This window comes from Xyrauchen texanus, chromosome 4 (assembly GCF_025860055.1).
Source record: "Xyrauchen texanus isolate HMW12.3.18 chromosome 4, RBS_HiC_50CHRs, whole genome shotgun sequence".
Lineage (NCBI taxonomy): Eukaryota > Metazoa > Chordata > Actinopteri > Cypriniformes > Catostomidae > Xyrauchen > Xyrauchen texanus.
This window is the reverse complement of record NC_068279.1, coordinates 26,821,942-26,849,910: the sequence shown is the minus strand read 5'-3', so window position 1 is coordinate 26,849,910 and position 27,969 is coordinate 26,821,942. Positions and strand designations below refer to the sequence as shown.

The window sequence follows — 27,969 nt, the reverse complement described above, 5'->3', positions numbered from 1 at the left end:
ATAAATATACTAGACTAGACAGAAAATGCCAAATAGTCCAAAATCTCCATTGTTTGGTGTATATAATTTTTTTTTATTATGTACTCTACTAGTGTCAGAATGCAAAACAGTTAAACAAAGATTACAGTATTTACACTGTGTAAAAAGATGAATACTGAGACACTTTATTACCTTCGAGGTATTGTTCAAATACATATTCTCCCTTTTTCTAAAATTATGGTATTCTTCAGCATAAACCATACAAGTAATTTACAATTGACTTAAAATTTGAAAACTCTTGTTTTGTAAATTGCAATAATACCCCCATATCCCATTGTCTAACATCTTCAAAATATTCTTTTGAAAAATATAATAATAGCACAGAATAATGAATTCAAGTGAATGGTTGCTCCTGGCATCAGTGGGGGTCTTTTTTCACTGGAGAGTTACTGTTCGACCATCTACTCTTGATCCTCCCCTTCCACGTCTTGTGAAGCCTCTTCCTCCTCTTGTCACACCTATCCCTCCTCTTCCTCTTCCACCACCTACAATTCCTCCTCTTCCTCTTCCACCCCCCACAGTTTCTCCTCTTTCTCTTCCTCTTCCACTCCCTACAGTTCCTCCTCTTCCTCTTCCACCCCCTACAGTTCCTCCTCTTCCTCTTCCACCCCCTACAGTTCCTCCTCTTCCTCTTCCACCCCCTACAGTTTCTCCTCTTTCTCTTCCTCTTCCACCCCCTACAATTCCTCCTCTTCCTCTGCCACTTCCACGCCTTAAAATGTCTCCTCTGCCTCTTCCACCACCTACAGTGCCTCCTCTTCCTCTGCTTCTCCCCCGGCCCCACCCTCTGAATCTCAGGTCAGTGAAACGTTCATTGAGGGATAGTCCAGTCTGCAAAATAATAAAACAGTTAAAAAGTAAAAACAGAGGTTCTAAATTCCGAAAAACCTTTTGCTGATGGACAGTTTATATAAAAATGTATCAACCATGACTCCCCTACTACCTTACTGTCTTTGGGACTGTTCAAACAGGATGTGTTCTTGCGTTCACCTGTTTTTAAAAAAATATATTTTTCTAAGTGTGCTAGATGGACTTCTTTAACCGTTGCGACTTGTCTCTCTGCTTTTTCAGCATCTTGTTTAAGAAACGGGATGTTTTTAAGATGCAGTGTCAATTTTAAGCTGCATTGTGAAACTTTAGGTTCTCTCTAGCGACATCTGTTGTTGAGACCTAAAATTGCAAATAACTTGCTTAGGAACATTTTATGTCAGTTGTGTTTCAGTACTGCTCTTCTGTGGGGATGAATCTCATGGTTTGAGGTTACCAGGACTTTGCCTGTGATTATCACTCAGAGATATTCACCTGCAGATCCGGTGTTGTGTCGAAGTCTGTTGGATGGATGAGAGAAGAAGATATAGACAAGGGGTACTCGATTAAAGTTCCAAGAGGTCCGGTCTCTACATTTCCTTCCCAGCAAAGGTCCGGATAATAATATGTAGCTTACATTGTGTCAGTAGTTATATATGGCTAGGAAATTATGTACTGTATCTTTTTTTAAATAGCTTTTTATAACTTGCCACGTTGGCAGCAATAGTACTTTGTAAAAATATATATACTGTATATATTCCTAAACTGTCAAAATAGTCTCTTCAAAACTGGACAGGGATGAGGACATTGGGGGCCCACAGACAGCCAAATTAGTTGAGTCTGAGAGATCTTTTCTACCAAAAAAATGTAACTATTTCATCAAGACTTCATCAGTCGAGGGCACTTGGATATGAATATTAAAAGATAATATCAACAGCATTTGAAGCTGAATGACAGAATTACAGTTATTTTGTGTGTGTGTGTGTGTGTGTGTGTGTGTGTATGTGTATGTATGGGACACAGGAGGCCTTATGACCCTTCATTGTTCATGCCCAAAATGGTTTTCAAGTGGAGGGGAAAAAGATTTCTCTCCAGTGCTGAACGCACTTTATTCTCGCTCCAGAGAAAAATATTTCTCTCCAGCTCTGAATGCGCTTTATTCCCGCTCCATGCCAGTATACACGTATGCTTACACAATCACTTAGCCAGGTGTCAGATAACTAGCACAAAGATTTAGAGCCAGGTAAGTAAGGTTTACACACTGCACAGCTATCACGTACCAGCTGGCTCCTGTTACAATCGCACCTGCCGTTGCGCCGATAAGAAAATATTTTTTATAATCAGATATTAAATAAAATAATTTCTTTGTCAGTAAAATTATAATAGAAAGATGGTTACACACTTAACAAATTAATATGTACGTTACTGTGCAATGAAATAAGTACATTTTAAACCCCTTGAGATAAGTACTGTATACATTAATGGAGAACTATACCTCATACCTATAATGGCTTTTAAACAGAATCTGTTCAATGTGCAATGGAAAGTGATAAAACTTGTGCATTTCTGTGACTGGGGTCCAAAAAATGAGAAAATGAGCGCATACACACACACACACTTGGGGAACCTTATTTCATGTTATAAAATACCCAGAAGTCATGAATATAAGTAAACATTGTAAGGAAGGTCCACCTATCGGCCCAAGGACAGAATCCAATAGCGTGGATGAAGGTCTCCTGCGTGATCTGTCTTATCGTGCGCATTAAATTATACTTTTGATTATTTGATTTGAGTTCCATGTTTTATTAATCTTATCATTTATTGTTTTCTTTATTTAATCTGACTCCATTTATGAAAAAACCTTGTTGATGTATCTATGCTTTTTAATTTATGTTTTGTATCATATTATTTTTAGTAATTCTCTCTTCTAGACCGTATTTGTTATTTCAATGTTATTTGGGTCCTGTGTCGACCAAACACAGGTCCTTTAACTACAAACTCATCAGTTTCAGATATTAGTAAGTTTTAGACTAAGTCCTTATAGGTTCTCGGTTTTACCCGTTTAGTCTTATTCTATCTATAAGTTCTATCATAGATTCTCGACTCATTGTTTAGCCCCAGTCAATTAAGTTCTGTTTTTACAGATTCTCGGTCCTATTCTTAGTTTTCCCATTTAATTCTACTTAGCTAAATCCTGTTATAGGTTCTTGGTTTGCCGTTTAGCCTTTTACTTAACTAATTGGGTTCTTCTGAAGTAGCTTAATTAAGCCAAGTCTGACCATAGATTTGTAGTTAATAAGAAATATACTAAAAACAGTCTTTCAGGATGATTTAAATGGTAACAGTTTATTTTACCAGGTAATAGTAATACATTCAAACAATCCAATTAAAATAATAAATCAAACAAAAAAATCATCAATGAATAATATTATTAATATTATAATACCAAACATAAGAAATTCAAATTACAATTACCTGGTAGAGAAAAGCTACACACTTTGTCTTTGTGGGGCAATCTGGTTGCAGAGAGACCTTTCAATTCAAATTTCAATTACCATTACCTGATAGAAAACTACACAAAGTAAACCATGTTGGAGATCCGAATTACAGATTTCTATTATTAAAAGTACACACATTAATGTGTGGGATCGTCTGACTACAGAGCACCATGAATAATGTACCCAAACCATGAACAAAGGGAATTTTGGGAGTGGTTAGTTTTGGAAGTCCTAGGGACATACCTCATTAACATACAGGCAGGGATGGGGACAGACCTCCAGAATTATACAGCATTTGGCAAATACCTTATAACTTTGTTACCCTTAGTTTTATCAACATGGGAAAGGGACCAAAATACCAGTCGCACTGAGAAATTAAAAAAAATTCAAACATGCCTAGTCACTAGAGATGCACCAATTGCAATTTTCTTGGCCGATTCCGATTTCCGATTTTTTGCAAGTGTGACCTGCCGATACCGATTTTTTCCGATTTTCTTTCTAAGAACTATTATTGACCGCATATACAAACAAAATCTACCTTTCTTCAATGCAACATTTTATTTTCATAATAAAATAAATTATTAAACATTACAATTTCCCCCAAATGGCACTAAGTTACAGGATCTTCTCTCACTTAAACAACTCTCAAAATAAAGTGCTCTGTGACTGGAAAGAGGTAGAAATAACAATTAACTGCAAATAAGTTGCTTTATATAACAGATGTCATTTTCCACTATTTTTATAAATGGACCTTTTTCTCTTTATTACTCGTCTAACAAAACAATTCCAAAGATCTGAAAAACTGAAGTGTCCAATACGCTCAACTTACGTATAGATGTCCAAATATCAGTTGTAAAACTGAGCACTGCTTCGGGAACGGCTTGTAACCATATCTGTCAACACTCCCGTTTTTCCCGACAGTCTCCCGTTTTGTTATTTCTCCCAAAAAAACTCCTGTCATTTGTATGGCCCAAACCACTATATGAATAATCACATCAATACATTATTCCAAGGTGGTCCAGTTGCCAGATCTTGAATGAAACGCATCCTACTCACACAATCGACACATCATACAAATTACAAATCATTTGTGTCCTCAACCTGGCAACCTACAACCCATTTGCGCTGTTGATGTCTGCGCAGGCAGTAGACACGGGATGTTAAATCAAGCATCACTGGTAGAGGGGAGGAGAAGAATCAGCTGGTGCTCTGGTGAAAAAAATTAAATATACATGTACATTTAGCAACAGCTGGATGGAAGAATTTAATTTCATATCCCGAAGCCATATTGACAATGCCCACGCCTTTTGCAATGTGTGTCACACTGATTTTAATATCGGACACGGTGGGAAAAATTACGTTACTCAGCACATTAAATCACATCGGCACAATTTGTATAGTATTTAGCCTGCCTCTGCCATCCAGCACCCCACTTCCCCTCTCCCGGATTTGTGTACCCAAATGTTGACAGATAACAGGCTGCGTGTGTGACATGACATGAGATTAAACAACTCCGGCAACGCGACGTCGGAAAGTACCTCCTACTCTGTATCGAGGAAATTTATCCGATTTCTGATCCCTCTGTCCTCAACTATGGAGAACAGCTGGTCATCCAGGGCCATGAATTCCATATTTTTCCTCGTAATTGCTTTGGTCTTTTCGCTGCTCATACCAAGGAATGATAGGAGAGGCTGCTGACTTGTGGCTGTCTCTGAGCTCTGGCTAGCTTTAGCCGCTTTCCCTTTTTAGCTTCTTTTTTAAAATGGGCATTTTCAGCTGGGTGATGGTGCTTTAAATGTCTAATTAGGTTTGTTGATCCGAAAGTTATTGGCCTTACAATTATTACACATTTCAAACTTAATGTATTCTTCACTCACACAGTGATGATCTTCCATGCCAATGACATGTTTACGTGCGGCTGTGACATTATTGCCTGCGCCGCTGGCAACAAAACGGACTGGCTTGGAATCGGAAAGACGTGAGGCTGACCGGCCGGTCACCGGTCCGGCCGAGCATGCGGAAAATCGGCTAATTCCGGTCCCTGGCCGGTCAATTGGTGCATCTCTACTAGTCACATTATTTGTATACATCAGACATGATATTTTGTTGCATGCAGATCTTAGGTGAGTTTGAAGTGATTCTGAGCTGAAGGGGAAGGAGGAGTTGAGGGGGGGCAGATGTTTGTGAGTTTTAGGAGAATAGGCCTAAATTGGCCTGAGGTGAGATGTGAGATTTGTGTTTTATTGTCCTTGCTCAGTAGGATATGTTGACTCAGGTGAAAATGTTCTTTTGTGTGAGAGTTTTTACGAATTGTATCTCGCAGAGTTCTTTGACTTTTATGACATCTTAATGTCAGCCTTACAACATGTTACCGTAACTACCCTGGAAAATGTACAGTAGCATAATAAACACATTGTGATCAGTAAAAACAATATCCCTTGAGTAATGTTCAATTAATTATAGCATGACAACCAATACAATCTTCAACAACTCAACCAGAAAACAAATCTAAGCATTAAAGCAATGAAAACAGTTAAACATCCATGTGGAATCTGCTGTGCTGATGCTGCTGAAACAGCTGCAACTTCCCCAGCAGACACACATGAGACACAGTAGCTGACCCCTCTTTTCTGTGCTTACAGACTGTGGCAGGGTGGATGGCGGGCCGGGTTGTGATTATACACCCCGGTCCCTTATCAAGCTAATTAAGCATCCAAGAGGGATAAAGGCCGATGGCAGACGGTGGTGCGACGAGAGAGAGATAGTTTACGGACATGTCCGTCATGTGTGTGTTGTTGTCTTTTGTTTAAGTTTAGAATTCAAATATAACTTATATTGCCAAGCCGGTTCTCGCCTCCTCCTTTCCATTGAACTGCGTTACACGGACATGACGCAAGGATGAATGACGTAAGTCTGTGATTTTGCACCAAATCTGACCAGACAGCTCAAAATAGAAATCATTATTGCAGGCTTACCATAGTGAATCAGGGTAAGGACAGGGTTTTGAACATGGATTTTGTTTTATAAACTTGCTTAATAATAGAATTTTGTTAATTTATTTAACAAAAAAACCTTCCGTAGTGCAACTTTTGGAAACCGCGTATCAAGACACCTGCAATCCTTTCTCTTCTGTAGCACTGGGTCACACTGATTTTGAACAAAGGATTGCATCCTGTGTGAACAGCCCTGTGCACACATAAGGCCAAATAAATAAAATAAATGTCTGACTCTTCTACTTTACTGGGTTTTCTGGTTCTGTATCCTCGTAAGTAAACTAGCCTTGTTGAAAACTAAACTCACCTGGTTAGTTGTTGCTTTGTAGTTAAAGCGCAGAGGAATGCCTTTAGGTGAAGAAGTACTTGCTCCTCTTGACGATCTGCCCCTTAACACTCCTTCACCCCTCCTTGTCTGATTAGATCTCTTTCTGAGAGAGAGAGAGAGAAGGACAAGGGAAACAAGGAGGGACTTGCAACAACTGAATCAAACATCAGTGATTGGGCTCATTCACTCACACATCAACAGGTGCAGATTTAGCATTTGGCAGGGAAACTCTCAGTGTTGAGCCAGATTGTGCTGTTCTTCGACTAAAGTATGTGTGAGTGAGACAGAAAGGAAAAACGGAGAGAGGAAAAAAATGGGCAAAGAATAAGAGTATAATATTCACTTTGAGATTGCTTCATTTGGAATATACTGTACAATATGAGTCATTTAACAAATAAACTCACCTTTTTATTTTCTGATATTTTTCTAACTTCTCAGTGCTATTTGAAGCGGAAAACTGAATAAACAAAGAAAATCATAGAATTGTCATTCAAAAATATTAGGGAGGTCAAGCCTGTCCTATATGTATTATATTTATTAATAAAGATGGTCCTTCTCACCCCTCTGTCTAATACAAATGGTCTTCCACCCCTCTGTGGAGTAATCTGTCCTCTTGATGACAAAGCACCCCTAAAAAACAGCAACAACAATAAAACAATTACATTAAATGTAACTTTTGACTGTGCTGTGTTAAGTTTACTGTCTTATTCGTATAAGAAAATGACTATATTATACTATATGTCACATACTTGGACATTTCCCATATACAGTACATTGCAGGTGTGCTAGGCCTAATATCAACATATAAAGTCTACAGTTAGTCTGACAAATAAGAAGTTCAAAGATCACCATATTTCACCCAACACATGCATTTATTCATATTTCTGTATTTAATATTTTTTCTGTACATCTGATTTACAAAAAAAGATTTTGTACATGCATCTCTGCTTTTGTTTATCTCTACACCTTTTCAAGGTCTGAATTCCTTAGAGAAAATAAGCTGCATCTGCCAAGTGGTGCATCATCATGTGCTTCTATTTTTGATGAGAGAGAAGCTACATAGAGCATATAAGCCTAAAAATATGAAAATATTTTTGTTGCTTCTTTCTTTTGCTTCACATTTTATTTCAGTGTTTACAATCAGACAGATGTTTTGGTTCAGATAGATGCCAGAAACCAAAGAGTGGTGATTGGCCAAAGGGTTGGAAGTAGGGCTGCACGATTATAGCAAAAAGCATAATATTCGATTATTGCTCTTGACATTGTAATCGTGATTATTAATGTTCATTCAAATGTTTTCTTACCATGACGTCACAAAGTAAGCAACCTGTTGTTCTTAGAGTAGCAGATTTCAAGCATTCTTTTAAGCATCTTTTAAGCATTATATTGTATTGTATTTTATATTGTAATAATGTTTGTTAAGGGAAGGCAAATTTAAATTATTGTAAATTGATATCTATGGTATAAATTGAACTATTGCTTAAATTATTAGTCAACGTACAGTAAATAATATGGTATATTCAATATTCAAATTATTAACATTTGATTTAAATCGACCAAGTTACTGCGTTCATTAAGCACTTAGGTGGCTAGACAGGGGACCTTTCATCCTGTTAGATCTTCAATGGTGCTCTTGTTCATGTAAGATCATCGTTAGATAATTTTTCTCCTCAGTATTTGCACTTTGGAAATTAAAAACAGTCATTTGCGATCTGAGTTTGTGCGATTCTTGAAAATGTTAAATCTACCAATACCAGCTGCGTGGCAAATGGGTCTTATAAGAGCAGACGCGATTCCTGACATATGCTATTCATGCCATATTCGTTATGTTGGCTACACTTCCAAAACACACTTAGAACAGTTAAGCTTCATTATTTTATTGCTATTTTGTTCAAATCAAATTCACATTGGCCTACTTATTAACATGACAAAACAAAACTGTTATTACATTTTTAATAAACTACACAGAAATCGAGCAATGCGACAAACTCCCATTACAATGAGTGCTGTCACTGTAGGTTTACACTGTTTGAGATCTGCATTTCGACGCAAGCTCATGACACTCCACACAAAGTTCTGCACTCTCACAAATGCTATCATTACAAACAAAGCTGTCTAATCAGCATAATAAATCAATTATTTACAACGCGTCTGTGCCTCAATTAGAACAGGATCGTTTTAGTTTTGTCGTGCTGCTCATTTTCAGTATATTTAAGTCTACGTTCAAAGTGAGCGGTGCAATATGCAATAAATCCAAAATATTTACAGATATTTACAAAATATCTCTTCTACAGCTTCTTTTCAAATGTCAGGTGAAGTTTCTGCAGTACTAATTTTTGTGTGCTGTGCAAACAGATCAAGAACATAAAGCAAGCATCTGGGCATTCAGACAGTTTAAAACGTGCGCATTAGGATCAGTTGTCATTACAGATAGGACGGAGGACTAATCTAAGCGGCTCTGATTGGCCATTGCCATTTCATTACTCAACGGACATGTTAGTGATTGGTTAGAATACTCAACCGCTGCAAAAACATGTTGTAAATAGAAACCATTGATGCAACAGGAGCAGACTTAAATTTAATGATGTAATCGTCAGTTTTCACGATTACATAATCGTGGCAGCCGTAATCGTGATTCGTTTTTTTATTAATTGTGCAGCCCTAGTTGGAAGACAGGTTTCCAATGAAAACTAAAAGACTAGCTCTCATCAAGAGAAACTGTGTCCACCCACACAGCTGTACCAATTTTTTTAAATTTTTTAAATAATTTGGATTTATTGCAACTCAGTTTCTTTGATTTTACTGGTCCTATAAGTTTGGACAAAACACAAGACCAATATTCATGAATTGTCCCTTCTTTAATATCCAAATTTTTTGTGCTTAAAAGGTGTGGCACTGTTATTAAAATGTGTGTCAGATTTTGTTAAGATTAAACCATTTAAACACAGGAAAGACTGTTGAACCTGCTCAGCCCGCCTCGTCTTCCTCTACCTCTCCCTCGCCCTCTGAATGCCCCCCTTGATGTGAATGTGGTCTGATCAAACTGTCCACCTGTCTATAACAAAGAGAGAGCAATCAAAGAAAGAATTTTTATTTTAAATGTTTGTATTAAGATACTGGGGACAGGACACAAGACTATTAAAATGAAAGTCACTAAAGATGCATTAGCTTATAATGTTAAATACAGAATCTTTCCAATAGCACAAACCGTGGCACTGGCATCAGCTCTAGTCATTGCACCCCCTCTCCACACCATGCCCCTCCTTGATCCCCTTTGTCTCCAAAAACCTCTCATCCTGCCAGGCCCTGTGGTGCAAACCTCTATAAGAAACTTACATGTGTTTATACTCAGTCTGTTCAATTAAGTCTCCCTATTAAATTTCTCTATTAAAACAGATATGACCAGCTTGAAAATTGGCTGTAGTCAAATGTTCATGATCCAAATGTATACAGCAGAAACAGGTCTTAAATTATAGATAAGACACTGGGATGGCAGAAGAAAGAGAGATAGATAGATAGATAGATAGATTGATTGATATGACAGACAGACAGATAGATAGATTGATACGACAGACAGACAGACAGATAGATAGACAGATAGATAGATAGATAGATAGAGTGGATGTCCAAAGCAACTCCCTTCAATTTCATATACTCTCTTAAAAAAAATACAAATATGTTTTACTCATTAAATACACATTCACTACAGCTCTATAACATTATTATCACATATCACATGCTTGCCTTGGTCCTGCTGCGCCCCTCGATTTAGTTTCTTCAAGACATTGTTCCTGTTAGCAACACGTTTAGTTTTAGCTCTGTTTGCTTTTTGCTCTTTTTTATTCAGCTTTATGATGTCATCTGTGGAAAGAAAGGAATAGTGTGATTCAGCTCTAGTTCACTAACTTCAGTTCTGTTGTCCCCTCTCCTCTCAGCATTCAGTCTCAATAAGTAGTTTGGAATTTAGATGAAAATGTAATCAATATATTTAGCTGCATTGCTTGTTTGAGCAAAATGGGAAAACAATTGGTATTTCAAAGCCCCTTAAGTATGTGTTGATTTGACTGACTATAAAGATGTTACCCCTCTTATGACATTAATTCATGAAAGCTCCTCTTTTGGTGGTCCAGGGCTGTGTCCCTTTGATTTTACACTATTTTGCAAGACTCACTGTGTTGATAGAGTTAATAGCTCTTTGTGGATATGTTTGGACTCAAACTAAGTGTATTATGAATAGTTAAAAACATTGTCAAGTCAACTTTTTAAAACCTGCCTAAGAGATACTACAATAATTTACTGTCATTTACCAAACTTTCAATGACGGGATTGAAATAATGGGCGCGTACGGTAAAAAACTATAAATAACTATTGATACTTGGCTCTTCAAATGGCACACTTTTGGAAAAACAGAAAGTCTGTTTTAGCGTGTTCGTCTGAATGACATTAACAGGTGCGAGTCTTTTATTGTGGCTACAGATGGTAGGCGATAGAGTAAATCCAGGATGTATTTGATTATTTTCACTTTAGTAAGCATTCTCAATCACATTATAATTTCAGTCGTGTTATTATTTAGCTAAACTCAGAGTAAACGTTTGATCTGTGGGCATGACCACGTTGGTTTGACAGCTGCTGAATCTTTCGGATAGCTGACCACTGCTTAAACACGGAAGCGAAACCTAAGGCTCCTACAAACACATCCAAATCATAATCACTTGAAAACAAATGTAAAGTTGACGTGACGTGACCCTTGGAATTACTAACCCAACGACAAGTCGATTTTGTCCGAGCTGGAAGTGTTGGGGTCCTGCATTTGCTCTGTACTCTCCATCTGCACTTCATTCTCCACCATTTCTTCTTCCAGAGTAGTAACGCACGCAAACGTTTCACAGGCGTAGTTGCTAACTTAAAAACGTATCCCAAAACAGAAATGCCAATGTCGAAATAGACCGTGAAACTTCAAAAAGTAATCCTGTTTCAAGGCCCTTTCCTAGAACGAGTGTTTATGTCGATCAAGTTAATGGTGAGTTCTGGTTGGTGTGACTCACCCAGCAGCGCTTGAATCTGACGACAAGCGTGACAGCAGCCCGAAATAGCACAAAGTCTGAAGAAGGCATGTCTTCCTGTGTTCATCACAGCTGATATGCATATTCCGTTGTATATAACTTATTAAACGATATCACCGACCATAACAACTATTCAATTGCATTTTTTTTCTTCCTTGCCATGTACTCTTCTGTATATTGTTGTGGCAGCCAAAGCAATTAAAGGAATTGTTCACCCAATGAATCCCCCCCCCAAAATGTATTCACCCTCATGCGATCCCAGGTGTGTATGACTTTCTGTCTTGTGCTGAATTCAGAGGAAGATTTTTAGAAGAATATTTCAACACTGTGGATCCTCACCATGCAAGTGAATGGTGATTTTGAAGCTCCAAAATGCACATAAAGGAAGCATTAAGGTAATCTATACGACTCCAGTGCTAAAAAAAAAAAAATACATATCTTCAGAAGCTATATGATTGGTGTGGGTAAGAATCAGGACTATTTAAGTGTCTTTTTTTAATTTATTTTTTTACCATTAATTCTCCTCCCTACCCAGTAGGTGGCGATATGCCCACTGGTACCATTCACCATTGCATGGACCTACAGAGCTGAACAATCTTTGTGTACAGCAGAAGAAAGAAAATTATACACATCTGGGATTACATGAGGGTAAGTAAATGATGAGAGAACTTTCATTTTTTGGGGGAACTATCCCTTTCTGATCAAACATGTTGCTAGTGGTAAATGCTCAATTCTTTCACCAGGGGACACCTCTGAGCTGAGAACACTTTGCTCGTTCCGTGTGCCTCATCAACCACAAACCAGATACCTATGGAATCAATTCCATGCCACATATATTTGCAAAAATATAAAGTATTGCAAAATAAAAAAGTTTTGCAAAAGAAAAAAAGTATTGAGCAAACAATTTTTTTAAAACAAAAATTAAGTATCACAAACGTAAAATAAAGTATCAAGAGAAAAAAAGAAAGTTTTCAAACAAAAATAAATTGCAAAATATAAATAAAATATAGCAAAAACCAAGATATAATTAATTGCAAAAATCAACGACTGTTGTAAAAGAAACTAAAGAACTTTTATCCTTTTTTATCTCTTCAAAAGATTTTTAGGCAGCAATGATTTTGCCACACATCTTTTTCTTTGCAATGCCTACTAATTATTTTGCAATGCTCCTTTTAATCTGCATTTCCATCACATGTGAGCTCGTGATACCGTTTTGCCTTTGCACGTCACAGCAAATTTGAAAGTGTTAAACTAACACTTTTTCGGGGTTTATATAGGTCCACACTAAATAGAGTTAAACTTACACTTTAAAATAGTGTTATTTTTTTTTACACTTGCTTAGTGTAAAAACAACACTAAGTGTTCACTGTTAACACCATTAGTGCCCCCCCCCCCCTCTCATTTACTCCAAGTTAGTGTTGAAACTACACTAGTTGTGTCAATATCTTATCACCAAGAGATTTATTTCCACACTAATATAGGGTTAATACAAACCCTGATTAAGGTTGTGTAATCGGTATTTGACTAAAAATACATGTGCATTCAGTTAAATAAGTCAACACGCTGTACCAGTTTGAAATTCTATTTATTTTCAAAACAGATGTAACAATTACACAAAAGAAGGTACAATATATTCACCATCATCTGACCCATATAAACACTGCAGATCAAAAGGCCTGTAGAACTTCAAGCTGTTGGCTTTTTTTATTTATTTTTTTTTTATTATTAACAATTTAACATTTAATTTAAAAGCTTTGCACGCAGTTCCCTTACTCTGGGAGACTCACTTGAAAGACCAACATCTATGTTGTAAACTGTGGTCTGCAGGAAGGTAAAGAAGTTGACCAGGGCTTCCTCGTAGGACAAGTTGAAGACATAGTGAACTTTGAAAAGTTCAAAGGCACTCAAGGAACTGGTTCCAGAGCAAGGGATAAGGCGCTTGTCCACAACGATGTAAAAGTGGTTGATCCTGCCCTTGATCCTTCCTGATCCCAGTAGAAATGGCTGGTGGCCATCCCTCCCACTGAGATGGCCTTCAATACTGGTGCAGGACTGAAAAGAAAAAAAAACTTCAATTAAACAGGGAAAAAAAAAAAAAAAAAACTTATTACAATGTGAAATGATAAACGCATTAAACATGGTGCTGGTAGTGGTAACTTGCTCATTCAAATTAAGTAAACAAATAGAATTAAAATAATAAAATTATGATAAAACAACAATAAAAAAAACAAAACACCTGAGACACACCTTAAACCAATATGTGCCAGACAAAACCAGTTGGTATCATGCTTTGTGCATTACAGTGAAATGAAAACATCATTAAAAGGAATCCCCCCCCAACCACCAGAATTTTTTTTTTGGGCTGATACACCCTCAGCCAAACCAAGCAATGTAACTGACTTCATTAGAACACAAACAAAGAGTTGTACATGGAAATCCAAGAGCTGTAGGTCAATGGAATGCAAGTGAATGCATGCAATCAGTTAGAGATTCTAAAAAGGTACATTTAGACAGTAACATTATGCCAGCGATTTTCAATGCCGGTCCTGTGGACCAACGGCTCTGCGCATGTTGTATGTCTACCTTATTCAACAAACCTGTTTCAGATCTTCACCTCATTAGGTAAAAGCTTTATGAACTAAACTAAAGGGTTTGTTCACCCAAAAATGAAAATTCTTTCATTTACACACCCTCAGGTTGTTCCAAACCTGTTTGGAAAATTTCTTTGTACTGTTGAACACAAAGATATTTTGAAGAAGTCTGTAAACAGGCTGTTTTGGGCAGCCATTGACTTCTATAGTAGAAAATACTATTAGAGTCAATGGCTGCCCAAAGTGGCCCGTTAACAAACTTCTTGTTCAGCAGTACAAAGAAAGGTATAGAGGTTTGGAACAACCTGAGGGTGAAATTTTTGGGTGAACTATCCTTAAGTGTCTAAGGTCAGAGAGACAAAATGTGCAGAGGGTTCAGTCCCAAGGAACATGAATGAAAACCACTGCATTTTTGGGTTTATAACCCAAATCTTAATTTAAATGTTCACAATGACTTTGCAACAGTATTGTTAGTTTTACCTTATGAAACTGCACAAGTCTGTCAACAGCCTCTGTTGGACTGATCTTAGTCTTCTTCCTTCCTGGAGGAGGAGGCAGGAGATGCAACAGCAGCAGGACAGATGACATGTCACTGTCCCAATCTGAATGAGTAGATGTTTAGGAAGACACAAAGATTTAGTGCTAACAACAACAAGAAATCAGAGCAAATATGAAATTATGACTTCCTCACAAATCTTGCCAACCATTTTCAGATCCTTGTCCACCTGCTGCATTGAGAAGACACCGAATTTCTGCTGTTGAAGTAAGAGACTTGGCTTCGTTGATGATCTTTTGCTTGAATGCCGTCTCCCACCTCTGAAGAAAGAGGAGGAGATGAACCCTGTTCCCTTTTCCGGATCGTAGAAATGCTCCTGTCAAAAAGACAACAGAACACTTTCTGTAAAATCTGAACAGTCATTATGTTAGATAGATAATAGAAACTGCTATTACATGCCACAAAAATGAGTTTATAACTTCATGTCAAACTAGATTGTATTTCAAGTACATCAATACAAAAGATTCTTACATAGCCATTTGTTGAAAACGGGTCTCTCAGGCTAGGAAAAAGAGAAATAATGCCCAAGGCATAAGTTTCCCGCTGTTTGCGGGTGGGGATCCTCCTGCAATGTAAAAAAAAGGGTTAATGGTAAACTTGTCCTTGTTTTCTACATCAATTGACACAGCTGTGTGTATTTCTTGCATCTGTGCATTGAAGTCTTACCCATGAATATCGGTCACGTGACTGACAACAATATTAACAATCTGACGTCTGGTGCTGTGCTTTAAAGTTTTAGATGTCTGGTATTCTTCAAGCACTTCCTCACCACCAGATTTTTTTTCCAGTGCATCGTGGACAATCTGATTAAACATGCCCACAACACAGGTGAACACATGAAGACTACTAAAATGGTGAAAGAATTATTATATGGACAAGTTAACCATAAGGAAAAACATGCATACATACCCGTTTTGCTTTTTCAGCATCTATGTTAAAACTGTTGCTGACCATTGCCGTTTGATTTTGCACTGCTCTCTCTGTCTCTTCACGGTCAGTTGAGGAGTGTGAAAGAGTATCAGTGCATGTACTGGGGGTTGAGCATCTTGTGGGTGAAAACTCTTGACAGAGAAAAGCAAAACATGATTTTAATGTTTTCTCTAAAGGCATCAAATCAAACAGGGCTTTGTCTAAATGTTCTTTACTTCTGAAGCAAGAATTTTCCATCACAAATCGAAGGGTTAGTTTAGCAAATTTTAATTGTGTCATTACTCACCCTCATTACTTCCGAACCCGTAAGACCTCCGTTCATCTTTGGAAAGACAGATTAAGATATTTGATGAAATCAGAGCTCTCTTAACCATCCATAGGCAGCAACATCATTGCAACTTTCACTTCATAACATTAAAGTTGAACCATTGGAGTCACATGGACTATTTTAACAATGTATTTACTACTTTTCTGGGCCTTGAAAGTGGTAATTACATTGCTGCCTATGGATGGTTCAGAAAGCTCTCAGATTTCATCAAAAATGTCTTCATTTGTGTTCTGAAGATGAATGAAGGTCTTACGGGTTTGGAACGACAAGAGGGTGAAAAATGACATTCATTCAAACTCCAGTTCCCCGTTTTAGACATTATTAACCCAAACAAATCTGTGACAATATTCAATAAACTGCTAAAAACTCATAAGTGAGCACTTAATTGTATCCTGCTAATACTGTAGCCTGGACTATTTTAGACAATGTTTGCATTATTAACACTTCTCATGGTATTGCCACCTCATGATGAATCCCTTGTTGTATTAGCGTCTGCCAAAGGTAAATGTGTTTATCTGACTCAAATGAATTTTGTCCCCAGGATAATTACACTGGAGTCCTTGAAGGTATGTCTCAAGTGTTATTATAGACTTAACCTCAGACAAACCAGCAGAAATATTTTCTTCCAGACATCTTACAGTTAGGCACAAGTGTGGACTGCTTTCGATCAATTCATGGAAGATGTCCTCTTCCACATTGGTGTCGGTGTCATCAAAGACTTGAAGAGCTGCAGTTCTTGTCAACCCTAATTTGCTCTTAACTGAAAAGTAATTTTAACAATAGCATCAAAAATATATAAATAGTTTAATTTGTTAACATGGACTAAGAATGAACAAAACTTCTACAGCATTTGTTAATGTTAATCTTAACATATAATACATTATAAAAATCATTAGTTGTATCTGTTAACATTAATGCACTATGAACTAAAATTACAAACAGTTCTACTATTAACTAATACTAAAGTTATTTAATGTTAACAAATTAGACCTTATTGATAAGTGTTAACAATACACAGGCCCTGTGGACTTGAGTGGGCTCATACCTCAAGCATATTGCTATATGACTAAGTACATTTCTAAGTAGCAGCACAAGCTTCTTAACTTACCTTCATTGAGAAAATCTTGGAACGTACAATCGCTGAGCAATTTCACAAATTTCTTTACACCTTGATACTGAACTTTAACCAGCATGATGAAAGCTGTTGGTCAAGAAAAATGCAGATTATGACGCTGTTAAGTGTTAATATTAAAGTAGTTCCAGCGAGCCGCTGTTGCAAGAAGCTCATTAAAGTGAAATTTCACATTAAAGTGAAATTGCAGCAAATTAATTCGTATCTACTAATTGTATACATTGCATATGACGCGTGCACGTCAAAAACATGTCTCATATGATGAGCAAACATTAGTTCATAGTCATACGCTGGCAGAAAGTTCCGCAAAACATTTCCTGCTTGATTATCCGATAATTTATCTCCGCTGACATTTACCTTGCAGACAAGTAATCGCTATATATAACGTTAGTTGTAAATTCCTGATCATCCGAAGCTGCGCGTTCAAGGTCCACGTAAAAAATAAATAAAGATTTGCGCGTTACTGCTGCTCACTTAAACAGTCAGAGATTATTTGTGGAACAATGCACAGTTATACTAAAATATAGGAGATAAAAATGCATTACAATGATATTTGGCAGTACAAATAACGTGAGCCCCAAGAAGGGGAATATGGATGCCGCATAATTTGCGTTAATTTAACTCATTAAACAGTTTGTTAAACAAATCACAACCCTGTTAAAATCTAAAATATAAGAAAATGTAAGATTAAAACTGCTAACTAGCCTAACTTAAAATATGCAACTCTTACCTCAATGTGCTAGCAAAACGGCCTCGAGATCATATCGGTGGTCTGTCGTGTTATCTGAAAGAAAATAATGTTAGCACTCAGGCAATGTTGAGAAACGTACTAATATTATTCTGAATGGTCAGAAATGTAAACTAAACATGAACATTTTTAAGTGGTTATAAAATATTATACCTGTTTGAGCACTCCTCTCCTCGTGGTCGTCCGCCATTAATCAAAGAGGAAATAATGTGCAAGGACCGGAAATTGGGTCAACTCATCACCAGTGTCAATTATGTCAACTCGCTGTAATTACGCTGACTCCGACCACTGATTTACTCTGCAAGTGTTGATGCCATTCAAATCAACACTTTGTAACTCGGATAAATTAACACCATAAAGACAACTCTAAACTACACTGGATATTTTGCTGTGCACTTTTCTGTGCGTTTCACTTTATGGCACTGTTTTGACGTGGGGGTGGTGTCAGGGGATAGGGGCGTGTACAACGGGCTCAGTGATGCCTCCCTGGAAGTTACGTCATTAGCTTGAGACACGGATCAAACATCATGGCTGAGCACAGGCATGCAGGTGGATCTCAGGTATATAAAGTTGATTGTTTCCTTTTATTTAATTAGCATTAAATGTGCTTTAACAGCGTTTGCTTCAGACAAAGAAGTTAGAGATCAGTTAAAGCGGTGGATTTATTAGCCATACTCGCTAACATAGCCAGCATCTGCAGTTTTTCTCTCTCAATTGATTGGACTATTGATTGATTCTTATGTTTACTTTTATAGATTATAATTGTCTATACCATAGTATGTTGTCTTCTAAAAAAATGTAAACTCCATATTTAGATGTAACACTATCACTGTTATAGGAGACAATAAATAGATTACAAATAAAAAGTTAAACGATCGTCTGTGATTTTTGAAGCTTCAAAAAAGAAATCTCCATTCACTTGCATTTTAAGGACATACTGAGCTGAGATATTTTTCTGTTTTTCTTCAAATGTGTTCTGGTGAAGGAAGAAAGTCATACACACCTGGTATATCATGAGGGTGAGTAAATAATGGGATAATTTTCATTTTTGGGTGATCTATCCCTTTAATGTTGATTTCATTGATGTAATGTTTAATAGTTAAAAAAAAAGTATTTTTGTGAGGCTCTTTTTGTTAGTAATAAAAATGGGAAACATATTCTTCCTCTTTGTACTTTTATGTTAAAATGATTATCCTGCTAAAATGCATATGACATACAATAAAATAGAATTAGGCTGAAAGTAATCCTAAATGTAATCTGATTAGATTACCCACAAATCATTTTTTTATTTTTTTTTTACGATAAATTACGGTGATTGCATTTATTTTGTCAAGTATTTTATAATCAGTACCGGATTACAATTCGCCTTGAAATGAAATCTACTCCTGCTTCTTGCATCAGATGAGAATGTCTTATGTTTTTTTTTGTTTAACATTAGTTAAATGTTACGAGATAATAAGCCTATACTGTAAATGAATTGATTAGTTTTTCCATATTTATACCCACCACCCCGCCTCGTTCCAGTAGCCCATCCCCTCCCGTCTGCGTCATCTGAGCATGCGCGTATGTCAGGCAGCCCCCTATTATTTTTGTCAGAATAATGTCACTTACGAAAATGGCGGCGAGTCAGGGAGGGATGGGTGCTGCGGCGACTCTTCAGAGCCAGCATTATCTGAATGTCACTCACTGGAACCCGGGTGTGATGCAACAGCAGCATCCGCTGCACACCGCCCGTAGTTTGGAGCGCGCTCTGGACGATGCCCTCTGCTCCGGGATGTTCAACATCAGTGGCAGAAAATTGCGCGATTACCCGGGGCTCAACTACGATCTGACCGATACTACACAAGCAGGTGGGTCCATCAGATATGGGCTAATCACTTTGCGTGCTGTACTGACCCGCTTCTCCCGCTTAATTTTATAGGAGAACAAAATATATGTACGTAAATTTACGGCATCTTGGTGCAGAGCTGTTGGTGTATTTGTGCATATCCTCAGTGCATTTTGGTTACAATTGCACATGGGGCTGGTACAGGGGAAACCGTTATCCTGTCTTATCCCTCGTGTTACTCATGGCTTGCATGCCTTGTCAAGCAGGCTTAAGTGGAACATTTTAAGAAATGTTTCCCCTAATGTAACAGCTCACGTGCTTGTGTCACTGGTTGTTTTGGTTCCTCATCCCATTTTTGTCAGAGCATAATCCCTGCATGAATGAAACTGCAGAAAGCATTTCAACTGCAGTAAAATTTACATTAACCTTTGGACCTTTAATCTGGTTTTAAACGCACACGCGTTTCGATGGCACACATTACTCGTGTATAACCCACATTGTACCCCAGCTATACTGCAAGCACGAGACAAAACTAGACTGCTCCCATTTTAATCAATGATGCCGTTTCGTTGAGCATTATGGGATCATTCTAGTTTTTGGTGGTGTGTAAAGCGATGGTGAAAAGCCTTTTTAAACGGACCGTACATGCAGAAAGGAGATACGCTCTCCTGTAATGCCAGACAAAAGATGCTGCCGTCCGTTCTTAGAATCACGCGCCTTTCTTTATCCTCCTAATCACACAGAACGCTACATTGTGCTAGCAGCAGCCGATATTATAAGATAGATCTCCTTTTAACTAATGTTCATTATTAGGAATCAGACATTTCTGTAATATGAGTACATTCTTTACCTGGTAGTAATCTGGGATCAGACAAATTTGAATCTCATTGGTAGTATAAATTATATGCACTATTCTAGATATTACAGCTTAAATTGATTAGTCAAGTTTCTAGAGATAGTGCTTGGAATTTAATGGCTGCATTGCTTTCTGAAGTGTCTTTGGTGTGTAATGGTTGTCTTGCTGCAGATGTGTAGCAGACAGTGGGAGGAAGGACACAAATCGGTCCATTCATGTGCACCTTACACACAGCATTATGTCTACACTCCCATTCAACTGTACTGAATTGCACTAGTGAATACACCTAAGTGTGAATCTTTGGCTGGGTCTCAAAACCTAGTGAGCATTTTAGCATAATGAAGGGTTTGTTTATATCTGGTCTTGTGTTAAGTCTCACAGCCTGTTGGCGAAAAGAAGCCCATGGTTGTTGCAGACAACACTGGATGTTCACTTTTTTCAGGGTAGTTTGCATGCAGATGGCACCCTGATAATATTTTTGGGCTCCTTTTGTGTGTGCTTTTGTTTGTATGCATGTGTACTTGTATGTTGAAAGAGGAAATAGTTGGATGCGCACCAGACTGAGCACCTAATACCGTCTTAAAAAGGAAGTGACTTTATGAGAAAGAATTAGAGTGTCGCTGACTCAACAGGAGATTTGTGATGGTGTGTTTCTGCATAAGGGGAAGAGAATCCTTGCGATCTGTTTTCACATTTTTGGGAAGGAGAGAAAGAGATTGCTTGTGTACATGATAGTTTTTGTGTGTGTTTGACAGTTTGACCAGGCTTGTGTACATACTATGGTAAGCATGTGTGTGGTGTGTGTCTGTTCTCCAGTGACCCACTTGGCAGTCCTTGCATTTATTTCCTGAAGGTTCAGCATTGTCTATGGGGGATAGTGTTTGGCCACAAACATGACACTAGTGTATGAAGATGCCTCCAAATCTCTGACGTTAATGTGACAAAGATTGAAAAAAAGAAACTCTCTCCTTCTCCCTCCATATTTTGTTGACAATATAGGGCTTAATTGTGCTTTGACATGAGATTCATTGTGGGTAAATGTACAGTGCCCCACCATTGGCCTTAGTTTCAAAGACCACGTGCATGCAACACATGCTTTAACCCTTAAATACTTAGGCGTTTTGACAACTATTATTGCATACCTTGGGTCTTGAGTGACCTATACTGTATATCTATCACAAATTGATCTACAGAATGCCCAGATAGTGTCACATTTTCAAAACCTGTTCAAGACAATTAGAAAATAATAGAATAGGATATATTCTGATACATGTTGAGGTTTTATTTTTCATGTATCAAAGGGATGATGAAAAAAATATAGAACAGGATTCCTTACTTCCACACTGAAATGTCATGATAATCAACTGGCCGTCAAACACATATTGAGCTATACAAAAGCTATACTTATTTATTTTCTCAGGCACGTTTTGAGTCTAAATAGATGCACAACGTACATTATTTCAGTATTACACCCTAATGACAGTAGCCACGTCCTACTGTTCATGTGTTACACTTGCTGTAGTTCACTTCCACATTGCTTCAAATAGCAATGGCAAATGTAAGTCAATCTGTGAGACATCAGTGTTATTTGTACACGCATATGGAACACGGATAATTCACCATTGTCACAGAAAATCAGCATGATAGTCATTTGACTTGTAAATAAAAAAGAAATTTATAACCTGTGATAGTAAACTTATATAGATATTAAATAATCATATAAATATTATTTGTGGAAGCACAAAAAAGTGACACTATTACACATCAAGTGTCTTTAATGACCCTATACACTTTTGGGTAATTAAGCAGTTATAAAAAAAAAAATGATGAGGTACAGGGATGGAGTGAGGTCACTAAAGACCTGAGGTATGCATTAAAGGTAAATGTTCAAAGAGTGAGATTTAAAGTAACAGTAATGGTTTAAGTGAGTATAGGCCTATTAAGGCCATAGGAGAAATCAGGACTGAAAGCATAGTTAAAACCCTTTTCTGAGTACAGATATTTGAGACACCGAACTAGATGCCTTCATGTAACAGCGATTGCCCTGAAGTGAGTGGGTTGGGTTTCACAAGTTAGAAAAATTTTAACTTATGTTATTATGTTTATTACATTATGTTAAATGTTAAAATCTAGGCTATTCCAAAAGTTGTATTGCGTAAATGAATCAGAATGAAGATATCCTGACACAGATGTGATACAAAAATCTCTATGAAAATGTAAATTACAAACTGACTTTTATACACAGAGATACACAAAGGAAATAAGATAAATGTAGATAGATAATTGTTTAATGTCAGTGCCATTGTAAAGCATCAGTGGGAATTTATTGCACCACCTAATATACATGTTCAAAGTTGTCTTTCATTAAAGAGCTTATACAGGATTGTTTTTGGCTAAGCATGGACATGAACTATGTATGTATCCATTGTGCACATTTGGTGTTGGCTTTTTAGATCCCTGTAGTAAAGGCCAGTGCATATATGATACATCAACCTCAAGTGTACAACGTTTCACCTACCAATGAGGGAAAGTTGACAAGGATATTTTACTATAATGAGAAATGAATGAAGCAAAGCCCTTCAAAACAGGGCTTCATATGAGTTCCTGCCTGTGTGAGTGCTAAAGGAATAGTTAATTTTTAAACAGAGCTGGACTAGGGCAAATAAAAGTTCCCCCACAATCGTTTTGCTGTCCAATGTAGAAATCACAAATGCACATTTGACACTGAAGCATTGAGTTAGGATTCAGCTATGAATTTACTGATATAAACAATAATAAAATCTGTAAAAAGTTAATTAACACCTAATTATTTACAGGGCTGTGTTCAAACATTCTGGACATCCTAACTGATATTTGTTTTTCTTCAGGCTCTTAATTGTTGATTATTTGTATTTATTTTCTCATTTAAGTTAATTAGAACTGAACATATTTTCAGAGTAGGGCTGCACGATTTGGACAAAAAGTAATATTTGAACTGCGATTACGATGGTAATGTTTTCCACTTGTTCAACTGCAAAATGTCTACTGGGATTTTCACACTTGAGCCCTCTTAAAAAGAACCAAACTGAAACCTTTTTTCAGTTCAACCACAAACAAATAAATATATAAACAGTGAAACAGTCTTCATCCTATCCAAATGTTACCGTCCACTGTGTACCTACCTGTTTTTGTCCATTTTGTGACAGGATCTCAGCCCACTAATCATCATCATTAGTTTTTGAAACACAGTCAACTTGAATATTAGGGATGCTCCAATCAGGGTTTTAACATCCTATACCGATCTCCAGTTTCCTTTTCATCTCATCAATCGATGCTGATCATTTAACTTTTTATCAGCAGCTGTCAAAACTGGTTATATGTAGAGATGCACCGATCGACCGGCCCGGGACCGGAATTAGCCGATTTTCCACATGCTCGGCCCGGACCGGTGATCGTTTGGTCAGCCTCATGTCTTTCCGATTCCAAGCCGGTCTGTTTTGTTGCCAGCGGCGCAGGCAATAACGTCACCAGGGTTCCCACGCGTCCTGGAAATCCTGGAAAACCTGGAATTTTGCAATGCAGTTTTCCAGTCATGGAAATGTCATGGAAAATTAGAAAAATACCTAAATGTCCTGGAAAATAATGATTCTGACAAGGTTTTTGTAACATTTTCAAATACTGATATAGTGCAGAATGTTTTCCTTCCAACACTGCTGAGGGTTAACAACAAACACATTTGAGTTGTAAACTTTAGATAACGACGGCGGTCAGACGCAGATAAAAAGTGCTTACACTGCCGTCACATGCAGGGCCCTACGATTTCCGCAATGTGGAAAACACGGATTGCTGAATTCAAAAGTTGCATTAGCTATAAAATGTGAAATGTCAATGAATATGACATATTTGTGACAAAAGTGAATTTTTGAATGCATGATTAAATTAAGAAATGTTAATCTCGATATGTCCAGGTGTGATTATTAAACCACTAAGGATGCTTTTTAATTAAATAAATATATAATCTGCATGTGCTGCATGCTTCAAAATGAATGTGTGAAACGGCTGCTCGTACGCTGAAATCCCCTCATCATGAGCGTCACATGTGCTGTGTGTGTGTGCGTGTGTGTGTGTGTGTGTTTGTAGCAGAGCGCTCTGAAGCGTGCAGCACATACAGACTATTTGTTTATTGTAATGAAATCAAAGCTTTTTGGGGTTTAATAATCACACTTAGTCATGTAGCAACGCACAGAAACACCAAAATAACTGCTTGTTTTAAATGAACACATGAAATGGGGAAAAAAAGATCATGTTTAATGTTATTAAATAATAATAATAAACATGTATTAAGGCAATATCTCACATCTGTGATGTTCTGTTGTGCTGCACTTTATTTTATATAAATATCTTCAGTGTTGTTTCCGATTATGCTGTGAGGATTTTGTAGAAAAGAAATTAATTTGATAAAAATAATAAAATTTTTAAAAATTGTATTAATTATTAAAATAATTGTATTTTCATTTGATTATAGTTTTATTTAAATTTGATTAGACACCATTTTGTGGATGAAATTTTATGAAACTGTCGAATATGGAATTTTGTTAAAACAACTCTCTAATAACCACAATTTTAATGACCTCTTGTTTTTGTTTAAATATTGCAACCGTGTGGCACATAAAATGTCCTGGAAAAATGTGCTTTGAAAAGAGTGGGAACCCTGGTCACAGCCCCACTTAAACATGTCATTGGCGTGGGAGATCTTCACTGTGAGTGAAGAATACTTAAAGTTCGAAATGTGTAATGCCGTAGGGGAACCACCACAATAACTTTCGGATCAACAAACATAATTAGACATTTAAAACACCATCACCCAGCTGAAAATGCCCATTTTAAAAAAGAAGCTAAAAAGTGAAAGCGGCTAAAGCTAGCCAGAGCTCAGAGCCAGTCACAAGTCAGCAGCGTCTTCTATCATTCCTTGGTATGAGCAACGAAAATACCAAAGCAATTACGAGGAAAAATATGGAATTCATGGCCCTGGATGACCAGCTGTTCTCCATAGTTGAGGACAGAGGCTTCAGATACAGAGTATGAGGTACTTTCCGACGTTGCGTTGCCCGAGTTGTTTAATCTCATGTCATGTCACACACGCAGCCTGTTATCTGTCAACATTTGGGTACACAAATCCGGGAGAGGGCAAGGGGGGTGCTGGATGGCAGAGGCAGGCTAAATACTATACAAATTGTGCCGTTGTGATTTAATGTGCTGAGTAACGTAATTTTTCCCACCGTGTCCGATATTAAAATTAGTGCGACACACATTGCAAAAGGCGTGGGCATTGTCGATATGGCTTCGGGATATGAAATTAAATTCTTCCATCCAGCTGTTGTTAAATTTACATGTATATTCTGTTTTTTTTCACCGGAGCACCAGCTGAGTCTTCTCCTCCCATCTATCAGTGATGCTTGATTTAACATCCCGCGTCTACTGCCTGCGCAGACATCAACAGCGCAAATGGGTTGTAGGTTGCCAGGTTGAGGACACAAATGATTTGTAATTTGTATGATGTGTCGATTGTGTGAGTAGGATGCGTTTCATTCAAGATCTGGCAACTGGACCACCTTGGAATAATATATTGATGTGATTATTCATATAACGTGGTTTGGGCCATACAAATGACAGGAGTTTTTTTGGGAGAAATAACAAAACGGGAGACTCCCGGGAAAAACGGGAGTGTTGACAGATATGGTTACAAGCCGTTCCCGAAGCAGTGCTCAGTTTTACAACTGATATTTGGACATCTAACGTAAGTTGAGCGTATTGGACACTTCAGTTTTTCAGATCTTTGGAATTGTTTTGTTAGACGAATAATAAAGAGAAAAAGGTCCATTTATAAAAATAGTGGAAAATGACATCTGTTATATAAAGCAACTTATTTGCAGTTAATTGGTATTTCTACCTCTTTCTAGTCACAGAGCACTTTATTTTGAGAGTTGTTTAAGTGAGAGAAGATACTGTATCTTAGTGCAGTTTGGGGGAAATTATAATGTTTAATAATTTATTTTATTATGAAAATAAAATTTAGCATTGAAGAAAGGTAGATTTTGTTTGTATATGCGGTCAATAATAGTTCTTAGAAAGAAAATCGGAAAAAATCGGTATCGGCAGGTCACACTTGCAAAAAATTGGAAATCGAAATCGGCCAAGAAAATTGCAATTGGTGCATCTCTATTTATATGCAAGCTTTCTGCTCAATGTCACTGTTAACTACATTTCCCTGTTGTTAAAACCATAGTTGTTGCCTAGTTTTTGCTGTCAAAAATAATGTTGGTTGATTAAATAATTCAGTATACACAACATATCATTTTAAAATATATATTTTATTCCTTATTTTAGGGCTTAAAAACTAGAAGGCCTATACAAACTATTCTTTACTGTATATAAGATAGTCCTAAAGAATGAGGCGTAATGTCAAACTGAAGTTGAACTGATAACCCATTGGTGTAATTCATTTTAAAGTGTACATTTTGGATAGTTTGTCACCATTTAATGTAATTATTTTTATTCATTATTTTATTTTACTAAATTTAGCAATGCATTATATTATAGTAACTAACTATGTGATATAGATTTATTATATGTACGTTCCTTCCTTTTCATTTTGTTGGATGTTGGAAATATTAGTTCCGCTTTCACTTGTTTAAGAGCGACATGCTCTCTCGTGAGGTAAACAAATGACAGCAGAAGAGGACTCTACAGGTGTTACTGTTAAAGGGTAACTAAACCCTAAACCAACTTTTTTTAGTTAATGATCTGTAAGAATGGGGCTTTATTAGTACTGGTCATTGATTCAAGTAATTTTTTTGACATTTGTGTATAAAGTGTTTTAATTCTACAATATATGGTGTAAAAACGTCTGAGTGCTGCCCTCTTCAGGTTGAACGGTGGCTACTGCAGTTGAATTTTCCTATTGGCTGTTTGCGGTACTTCGTGACGTAACCGGTGACAGCTGACGTAAGCAGGTTCCAGCTCACCACGCCCTTGGTACGAGCTACCACGCCCATGGCAGTATAAAAACCATCTCGTTTCGTCAAAACCACTGTAGCGAGTCAGGAGTTGGAATTGCGAGTATTGAAAACGATCAGGATAGAGTATTTTAGCATCTATTTAGCATAGCATTTATATAGTTATTTAGATTATTTCGTGTAGCCTAGATAGTTAATTAGCATATTTGTTAGTGTAGTATTGTTAGAAGCATAGTTAGTTAGTAGCATAGTATTGCGTCAGTTAGGATAGCTTCAA

General features: G+C 37.2%; 3 protein-coding genes across 7 annotated transcripts in view; 1 reads left to right on the top strand and 2 right to left on the bottom strand.

Moving 5' to 3' along the window:
• Nucleotides 1-59: 59 nt before the first annotated feature.
• Nucleotides 60-11,741, bottom strand: si:dkey-17o15.2 (probable H/ACA ribonucleoprotein complex subunit 1-like protein). Of its 2 annotated transcripts, none has more exons than XM_052117800.1 (9): nt 11,427-11,741; nt 10,410-10,526; nt 9,874-9,971; nt 9,629-9,720; nt 7,226-7,295; nt 7,070-7,122; nt 6,857-6,928; nt 6,645-6,768; nt 60-870 (listed from the first exon to the last, which is right to left on the bottom strand). In XM_052117800.1, the coding sequence occupies exons 1-9, from the start codon at nt 11,512-11,514 to the stop codon at nt 415-417; spliced, it is 1,170 nt and encodes a 389-aa protein (XP_051973760.1). In that variant the 5' UTR covers nt 11,515-11,741; the 3' UTR covers nt 60-414. The 2 variants fall into 2 exon arrangements, with proteins under 2 accessions (XP_051973760.1, XP_051973769.1); XM_052117809.1 differs by lacking the exon at nt 60-870 and adding an exon at nt 2,959-4,553.
• A 1,753-nt stretch (nt 11,742-13,494) lies between these two features.
• On the bottom strand, nt 13,495-16,767 carry LOC127643119 (uncharacterized). The gene is made up of 7 exons (XM_052125696.1): nt 16,741-16,767; nt 15,785-15,936; nt 15,542-15,678; nt 15,347-15,440; nt 15,024-15,191; nt 14,800-14,921; nt 13,495-13,780 (listed from the first exon to the last, which is right to left on the bottom strand). Exons 2-7 carry the CDS (start codon nt 15,827-15,829, stop codon nt 13,633-13,635), a joined length of 714 nt encoding a protein of 237 aa, XP_051981656.1. The 5' UTR covers nt 15,830-15,936; nt 16,741-16,767; the 3' UTR covers nt 13,495-13,632.
• Nucleotides 16,768-18,530: 1,763 nt separating this feature from the next.
• The window catches only part of LOC127639143 (leucine-rich repeat and calponin homology domain-containing protein 2-like), a 127,158-nt gene continuing 117,719 nt past the window's right edge, over nt 18,531-27,969 (top strand). For 3 of the 4 annotated variants that reach the window (XR_007969933.1, XM_052121027.1, XM_052121019.1), the window contains exon 1: nt 19,624-19,863. Coding sequence is in view for 2 of the 4 variants with exons in the window: in XM_052121027.1 (XP_051976987.1) it covers nt 19,629-19,863 (235 nt within the window). In the remaining 2 variants the exon portion in view is untranslated. Of the gene's footprint in view, nt 18,574-18,998; nt 19,033-19,623; nt 19,864-27,969 lie in introns of those variants that run through there. The other variant, XM_052121035.1, reaches the window with a different exon arrangement.